The sequence below is a fragment of the Vombatus ursinus genome, unplaced genomic scaffold (genome assembly GCF_900497805.2).
Source record: "Vombatus ursinus unplaced genomic scaffold, bare-nosed wombat genome assembly UNPS02011353.1, whole genome shotgun sequence".
In the NCBI taxonomy this organism is placed as follows: domain Eukaryota; kingdom Metazoa; phylum Chordata; class Mammalia; order Diprotodontia; family Vombatidae; genus Vombatus; species Vombatus ursinus.
The window spans coordinates 487176-496392 of NW_020951131.1; the positions used below are offsets into that span (position 1 = coordinate 487176).

At 41.1% G+C, this 9217-nt stretch overlaps 1 protein-coding gene across 1 annotated transcript; it reads right to left on the reverse strand.

Annotated features, from left to right (window-relative positions):
• Nucleotides 1–5452: 5452 nt before the first annotated feature.
• On the reverse strand, nt 5453–8940 carry NPS (neuropeptide S). Its single transcript, XM_027855938.1, has 2 exons — nt 8770–8940; nt 5453–5632 (listed from the first exon to the last, which is right to left on the reverse strand). Exons 1-2 carry the CDS (start codon nt 8938–8940, stop codon nt 5453–5455), a joined length of 351 nt encoding a protein of 116 aa, XP_027711739.1.
• Between the last annotated feature and the right edge of the window lie 277 nt (nt 8941–9217).

Sequence of the window (9217 nt, forward strand, 5' to 3'; positions counted from 1 at the left end):
TACTTGGATGAAGCATAGGAACTACTGACAGAAGACAATTCAGACTGGCTAAGGAAACTCAGTCATGCCTTGTGACTGACCTACAAAATGTTGACATACGACATACTTCCAGACCAGAGATGTTGAGATTCTGGCTGCAGAGTGGAAGGAGTGGGGTAACAAGAAAGAACTGACGGCCTCGGGGTGACTGAGAAAGAGGAGGAAAAAACTAGGCTGAAGCTGAGGCATCTTGGGGCAGAAGACTTAGGCACATCTCACCAGCTCTACCTGCCTGCTCAAGGACTGAGGGCAGGTCCAAGAAAAGGTCCGCTCTTTCTCTTCTTCTGCCCCCAAACCCAGCTAGCAGCAGACTGCCATAAATCCCACTGCTTCTTTACCCCAGATTTTCCAATAACCAACATTGTGCCTCAACCACAAACAGACCAGTGCTCGAAAATGTAAATTAAGGCAGAGAGTCCAACCTTGGCCTATACGTTAGGGATTTTACCCGACCAGGGACTCAGAGTGATCGTGATGATAGCCCTAACTTTTTATTTAGCATAAACTCCCTAAAGCAGAGGAGGAAGGAATTATGTGGATCTGATGGGCTATTATACCCACCCAGGCTTAACATGAGCTAACATTGTTGCAGGACAGGAGAAACACAGACAAGCAAATGTATACAGAGACATAGAGAGCTAAAGAGGGAGAGACAGAGAGAGAGACAGAAAGAGGGAGAGAGAGAGTCAGAGACAGACAGAGAGGGAGGGGGAGAGAGAGAGGGAGGGGGAAGAGAGAGGGAGAGAGAGAGAGAGAGAGAGAGAGAGAGAGAGAGAGAGAGAGAGAGAGAGAGAGAGAGAGAGAGAGAACACAGAGATAGATAGTAATATAGAGCTTTGAAGTCAGGAAGACAGGTTCAAGTGTCACAGATCTGACATACACTGGCTGTGTGACCATAGTCAAGCCACTTACTGCCTCCACCTTCTATACAGATCTCATGAATTACAAGTTACAGAGAAGGTGCTGACCTACATTATTATCAGAAGGTCCTCGATGGGAGCTCCCTACCCACACCAATGGTATCCCAGGCCCAGGCCCAACAGAACAAAACCGAACCGCCACCCCCACCAGAAGAATGCCCATCATTTTCATTCTTTCTGGCTCTCCCCCATGCCTGGAAGGCTCTCCTTCCTCACCTCCTCCTATTGCCTTCCCTGGCTTCCTTTAAGTCTTAACTAAAAATTTACTCCCTACAGAAGCTTTCTAAAACCCCTCTTAATTCTAGTGTCTTCCATCTGTTAATTATTTCCTATTTAACTTGCATATAGTTTGCTTTGTATGTATTTGTTTTCATGTTGTCTCCCACATTAGATTGAGAGCTCCTTGAGTGCAGGAACTCTCTTTTGCCTCTTTTTGGATCCCCAGTGCTTAACATAGGACCTGGCACACAGTAGGCACTTAACAAATATTTATTGATTATCAGACATTTGGAGAATAGTTGAATAAGTTGTGGCGTATGAATAGGATGAAATATTATTGCACCAAAAGAAACCATGAATATCAGGGATTCAGAAGGATATTTTATGAATTAATGAAGAATTAAACAGATAAACTCAAGAACAGTGCATCCAATGACCGTAATAACATAAAGGGGAAAAAAACTGCACTAAAAGGCAGCAACAATTAGATGAATACAACACTCAAGCTGGATTTCAGAGAACTTGGGGCTCTCCTTTTGACGGAGATGTGGGGACCTACGGCACACAATGCTCTGTAAATACCAATTAAAGTTAATTATATATTCAAGTTAGTTAACTTGTTTTCTTTATTTAAAAAGGTTCTGGGGGAGTGATTATTGGGAAGTGACAACTGTGTAAAAAGTCAAATGTATAAATAAAACATTCTCCATGATGTTTTTGTTACTATAAAATCAGTGGCCCAAGGAACTAAATTAAACAAGGTAATGGAGTCATAACCAAAAGAAAGTTGGAGGTATTTTTGACTTCATATGGGTCTATACTCAGAGGGAATTGGAAAATTAAGGGAATTATCCAGATAATTTAAAGGAAAAAACCTTCTCCTGGAACTACTGTTCTCTGCCTTTTTTTTTTCTTTCATCATTTATCTTTTCAAAGAGTAACCTATACTCACTGCCTCCTCTGCTCAGCCCTACTCAGTCCTCACCTCTTTGGAGTGTTGCTTCACAATGAACCTGCTCAGTCCAAAGTTGCCATTGAATGCCTGATCATGGCATTATTTCAGTCCTCCTCAACCTAACGCCTTCCGACTAGTGATACCTTAGTTTTCTGGAAAGTTGGTCTTCTCTGACTTCTCATACTCTGTCTCTGTTTCTGGTGGCTTCCCTTCCCTCTCCCATTCCTTCAATATTAGGGGGAATCCTTGCCTCCCCGCCTGTAGAATTATCCTTCTCCAATCCATCTTTCTCACTGCCATCCACTTCATTTTCAAGTAGAAGGTGCCCCTTCAGCTGAGACAAGGGAAATTGTGTGGAGCATTAAGATTGGCAGTAGGAACAGGGAATAGTTTTCCTGCAGAAGAGTCAGGAGAGACAATGGAGCTGTCATCAAGGACTTGAAATAACAACACGTGCAAAGTTGATGAGTTTTGTTCTGCTTGACTCTGCAGGTCAAAACCAGGAGTAATGGGTAGAGTGTGAAGTTCCAAATCTGAGTTGGACGTCAGGAACAATTTCTAACAATTCGAGCTGTCTCAAAGCTGAATCAGCTTCCTCCAGAGGTGGTTAGTTCTCTCTTCATTGGAGATCTTGAAGCAAAGGCAGGATGAGCATTTGCTAGGTACATTGTATAGATGGACCTTGTTCAGGTATGGTTGGACTTGATGTCTTCTGAGGTCCTTTCTAGCTCCAAGATACTATAATTCTATGATATCCTTGGAGCTTCAAATATTCTTAGAGTTCCTCGCACAGAATTGGGTGACTTTTGATGCAAGGGGTTGATCGAGAGAATTTTCCAATTAACTCAATGTATTTGTGGGGTGTTGATTGTTTGAGACCCAGAAAATAATATGCCATAGTAAGCTGATTTGTCCATTGGAACCTTGGTAAGAGTACAAAGGACAGCTCCTGAGTGGTTACTAAAGTTCATGAAATGATTTGATTACCTGGAACTTTTAGAAAAATTTACTCTTTTATGAGGATCCACTCCTTTATGCTGGACTATAAAAGAACTGAGAGAGCACTCTTGGTGTCATTTTTACCCATATTTTACTTTTCCCTTACATCTTTCCTCTAAGAGCTGTTCAATGTGGAAGGGTCTTCTACTTCCTTTCCTACTGTGACTAATAGTTGCTGTCTTTTAGCTGAAGTACATAGTAAACAGTATTTGCTTGCCCAAGTCCCCTGAGAGACTGGGAGGAGAATGCTTAAACCTCAAATTCTTAACCACCTTCTGACTTTGTTTTCCTTTCTGTAAACATGTCAGAGAATAAAGAACTGAAAGTGGACTTTCTAAGCCTGAGGGATGGCAGTAGCCAGGTTAGTGACAGAGTATCAAGAGTTCTTGCCAAAGCACATAACTGAAGCAGACATGTACTTGCTCATATATCCCAAGAAGAGAGTTTATAAACAATGTTCCTAAACCTCAGCCTCCTACAGTGTAGAGGAGGGAAGGTTCCAAGAGGAAGCACAATTCTAGAATTTAACAGAAGAGGCATATTTCTAGACACCGTCCACCTTGTTCAACTTTGAGAACTAAAATTTAAGAGTTCAAAAACCTGGTCTCCTGGAGAAAGAAGGGATTCTTTAATAGGGCTCCTAGTGGAGAAAGATGATACCACATGTGGCCTTTATAGGTGGAGAGCAATGAAGGACTTTCCTTGAGATGGGGAGACCTATATTATTACCATGAGTAATTAGAACGGTGCAGAGCAGACACAAAGTAAATCTGCTTTCTTGATGGTTGGAGAAAGTCCCATTCATAAGGTGTCATTATAAGCTGGGGAGGGATCTCTGTGGGAGTTAGGGTTTTAACCAGAATGCCAGGGTGTTACTCTAATGGCAACCCCAAGTTCAGCTATCTTCTTAGGGAACCTTATAGACTATGGTAAACACTTTATGTGTGTTCTTTGTGGGCTCCTTTTAGCAATTTTTGTGGGGTGCAAGAAGAGGCTGTTCTCTGCCTAAGATGCACTTGTTACCTAAAGTGTTTGTACAGGAGCTAGGAACGCTGAACTCATATGCTTACATATTTCTCTGAGTAAATTCTAGGTGGGGCCCCTGAGCCAAAAGAGATGTTGACCTATTTAAAATTGGTAGTTTAGATCTAGCTTGTGTAAGCCCTGAATTTTAACAAGCATTGGACCACAGGCCACATCTATGTAAGTCCTATATATCTAAGCCTTCTGAAAAGGGAGGGTTGACTGAGCAGTTCATTGGGTTACGTGAAAAATAAATGCCGATTTGGGGGCCAAGGACTTAATGTTTTGTAACATGAGACCACAGTTAATTCTCCATCTTGTTCAGAATGTTATCTTTCTATACTAGGTTCTGAAAGCAGCATTTTGTTGTTCCTCAGAGATAGCCACACGCTTATTTGCTTATATCCTAGTCTTCAATTCATTATACATTTAACCAAGAGCTTTTTAAAAATAGTGTAAAATAGAGGAGGTCTAGATCCAGGGTTGCCAAGGAGCCCAGATGTTTCTTAAATGAGGTCTAATTTCCCATGATTCTTGAGACAGAATCCACAAAACAACCATACCAGTGATGACAAATAAACAAACATTTGCCTACTTTTGATTGCTGCTATTGGAAAAACTGCCCCCACCCCAGCCCTTGCATTTTGTGAGAAAGTAACACGTGGATTTCTCCACAGCCAAATGATCATCTGTTGTTCTGGTAGAATCAGAATTACAAGGGGACAGCAAGAATCAAATTGGGGCATCCCTGGTGATGTCTGTTCCTGGCATTAATTAACTGAAGAAAGGTAACTATGCTTCGAGCTCAACTTTCTTTGATTTCCCAAGACTCTCTTAAAAATGAGATGACACATATCAAGGGATTCAGTCCCAGCTAAATCATTCAGAAAATTGTATTAAAAAGCAATTATGCCTTTACATATGGTCTGCAGCAGCCAACGACTCTTGGGTATACAGGCAGGAAATTACATCACTTGTTACCATACGTGCTCAAAGTACGTGTCCAATTTTAGATCAATGGGATGCAATCTAATTAATTCACCAATCCATACTCATGGAACTAATGCAATAGTGACTCTACTCTCTGTCATCTTCACAAATCCATGAAATTTGGGAACACTACTATGCAAATGGTTATGCAGTTACTATTGTTGTGGGGTAGGGAGTAACACTGGGGGAAAAGTGTTTTAGCAATTCTTAATTACTGAAATAAAAGTGATTTTTTTTAGCACATTCACCATGCTAAAATTTGTTATGAAATTTGTTGTTTAAGTTGTTGAGTCTTTTCTGCATTGATTCATGATTTTGCTCTTTGAAAGGAAGTTTTTTTAATTCCTGTTCCAACTCCATTGCGAAAGGACCTTTTCATGACATTCTTCACAAAAAATGGCTTTAGAAAAGCCAGCTCTTCACTCCTGTCCACCGCAGCTAAGCAGCTATTCAGCAGGATGAGAAAGTAATCAGATTTTTCAGACAGCTGGCAATTCAAATAAAACAGAAAGGAATTATTGCTTTAGGGCATTCTTTTTTCCAAAAAGCAAGAGTTAGAGTTGAAAGTTTGTTTCATCATAAAAGCAAACATCTCCAACATTTGAAATGACTCCATTTGATATAATCAACAAAACTGACTCCTTTTTAAATCAGCAATTTCATTGAAATGCAAGCTCTGTATCTATATACAGATTAATACTGTTGTATTCCTGTGCTGTTTTTTCAACTGCTATTCACATTTACAGTGACCATCATGATTGAAATATAATTATATCATTTCAATGGCACTAAAAAATAACATAGCATTGAGGACTTTCAATCCTTCAAAAGATCTTGGATTTTCTTGTATGCCGTTCAAAAGTGTATCTACTAGATAGTCACCATGGGCAGCTTTGGACTACCAAAGTCAACACCTAGGAAGGAGCCACTGTTCTCATGACTGATTCATCTAAGACTCATCAACTTAGAGCTGGAAAGGACTTCAGTCATCTTTTATTCCACCCCTCCCCAATTTGGAGAAGAAGAAACTGAGGATCAGAGAAATTAAGGGAGATCACCCAAATAGTAAGTGGCAGAACCAGCATAGGCACCTAGGTCCTCTGACTCCAAAAGCAGTACATTTCCTGTTACACCATGAGGTGGCTCATCTTCTCTTGACAGATCCATAGTCTATGGCTGGCCCAGATTCGAAGCCTTCCCAAATTTATACAACTGGTCAGGGTTTATCTGCCATTAGTATAGACTCAGAGCTCAAGGCCACTTTTGCACCATAAGTCTAAAGACTTAAGTGGTGGGTTTTTTAAAAGATTAATTTTTACCGACATCCTTCATTTTTACATTACTTCATTTCTGAACATATTCCTCTACCCAAGGAGCCATCATTGCTAACAAAAATAAATAAATATACAAACAAATAAGTAAATAAATGAATAAATGGAAGAGGAAAAAAGCAGTTTGACAAAGTTAGCCAACACATCAACTGAGTCTGATGGTACGTGCAATGTTCCACGCTCACTGTCCCCATCTCTGCAAAGATTAAAAAACAAGTAACAGAATTTTTTTTTAATTTGACTCTCTGACCTATTCAATGCTATTTAAAAATATCATCAGAGTCTATTTACCAACTTTTTATGTAATGGTTTTTCTTTGTTGTACTATCTTCCTCTCTTAATGTTCTAGTCTAATTGTCTAGTAGGGGGACTGAAGGTCAGGATGGTGTCACCTCTTTTGGGAAATCTCCCTCCGCTGTATAAAAATATTAGCTTTTTCCGTTAGGAAAGGAACGGCATATATCCTGAGCTACCACACTCATTAGGTTTTCTCTCCTCTATAGTTTCAGAGTGTGTGCATTGCACCAAAGTAGATTCAGAAGAGGATAATTAGGCTGAAAAAAATGATCATTGAGTAGAACACTCTAGGCAAAGATGCTCGAGAAAGCACCTTTCCTAAGTAAGGTCCAGGCAGCACAAAAACATCGAAACTGGAAAAAATACAAATCAACCTCCTTAGAGGCTTCAAGCCTCATTTTACACAAGATATACTCCTCCTCCCCAATATTCTGACACAAAGAAACACATTTTCTTTCAAGTTACATCAGGAAAGGATTGAAATGGTGAGTTAAGGAGCTACCTGGCTCCCCTAGGCTCCTGGGCTGCCCACCATGCATAATGCTTGGGAGCTAATTCAGATCAAGGTTACCCAGGGCATTGTTTCTAACCTTCCTTAGGTGAATGCATTAAAGGAGTCCAGGTGAAAGGGCTAGTCCTTCAAGAAGCAGAATATTCAAGGAATTTGGACCAAGTGGGCTCAGGGACAATACACATGGTCAATTGATCCAGAAGTCTTGACCACACAGCTACTATGCATCCAAGGCATTGCTACACACAGACTTAGATAGCCCTGGCCATAGAGATTGACATAGCTTATAACTTCATCTATTCTAAAATTGGGGACCAGATGGCTCTGAATCACTCGATCAGTACTCATCTTCCCAGAAATACATTTGGTGCCATCCCCTTAAAATGATAAAGGAAATGTCTGAGCATTAGTTTGGAAGCTTAACTTCCCAGCCCTAAGAACTGAATCCCTCTGTAGGTGACTGAAAGGAATCTCTGGAGGGGAGATGGGCCAAGGGACTCCTCTCACTTGTATTTTTAGGTGATGTCATTCCAGCTTATCTCTCTGTAGATCATGGATCCCCACAGTCATAGTCTGGGGACTCATTTGCCAAAGAAGCTAGACTCTCCTGGCTGTTCTATCACATCACTGCTGACTATAGGAGATATAATTAGGAAAATTCTCTGACCTGAAAAAAATAGGATGATGTGCAAAGAAGTAATGCCAAAAACATTCATTTTCAGATAAAAGAGACTTCGTACCAAACATGAGGAAATTATAGAGTCATAGAGAGGGACAGCCTGGCAGACTGAACATGGAATCAGGAAAAGCTGGGATCAAGTCCTGCTTATGGCACAAACTGGTTGAATGTCCATGGAAAAGTGCTTTAACCTCTCAGTGCCCCAGGCAACTTCTTCTGAGCTGCTGATCTGAATTATTGGGGAGATTTCCTGCACATATGATATCACGTGTTAAGACTGCGAGAGACAGAGATAGAGAGCTAGAGACAAAGAGAGGGACAGTAGGAAGTAGGAAGGAGAGAGTTGGGAGGAGGGGAAAGGTGACAGAGAGAGAAAAAGAGAAACGGAGAGAATGAAAAACACAGATAGAGGCACAAAAAAACAGAGACAGAGGGAAAATGCAAGACACACAGAGACAGACGGAAAGAGTAAGATGAAACCTTCAATAAAAGTAGATGTTTGCTTTGACTTTGTGAACAGACGTATGCAGGATAAAGAATGAGGAATTTAAAAAGGTAGCTTTGCATGCTAAAATGTGCATTTTTGTGACATTGTCAATACAGACAGGATGTCTAGCAGATTTTGTAAATATTCCCTGAGTCTACTGAGTAAAATACGGCTTTGCAGCAACTTTATAGCTGGGTCCTCATGGCATTTTAACTGGACCCAGCTCTGTTCATCAAGGCTCTCTTTCCTAAGTAACAGTTTTCCAAGCATGACTCTTGCAGCATCAGTATAAGCAGCTGAGAAAGAAGCCAAGTCTTACCATCGGTGAGGGAGTGGGGTTGCAGCACAGAATCTGCATGGAGGAAATCCAGAGGACCAGAAAAAGATTCAACCTCAATGAGCTGCAAAGGAAAAAAAAACGTCCAATGAGTCGCCACCAGCCAGCACCATCCAGGTGGTGGCCACCCAGCCCTTGCCTTTGCGAGAGCATAATCCTCTTACCTGGCCATGTTTTACCTGCAGAAACCTGTGCCAGCCCACGACTCTCTATGGCCAAATCCCTCACGCTTACTGCCAGCCCTTCCTTGGGTGACCCTTTTATAGGAATAAAAATGTCACTAGTTCCCATCTTAAAGTGACTAATTGGCCTTTTCTCCTTGTTAACTGGCAGATGATGAGAGTTCAGCGGCAGGGCCAACCTGCTCCCTGATGCTGATGTCTCTTCAAGTTTTGTCACTAAACAAAAATGTCTCTCCAAAGACCTTGAC

Excerpts from the sequence above, each read along its gene's own strand:
- NPS (XM_027855938.1), bottom strand. The coding sequence starts at position 8,940 with ATGCTCTCGCAAAGGCAAGGGCTGGGTGGCCACCACCTGGATGGTGCT. Across the intron at positions 5,633-8,769 it reads ACCCCACTCCCTCACCGATG|CTGTCTGAAAAATCTGATTA; the intron begins GTAAGACTTGGC and ends TTGAATTGCCAG.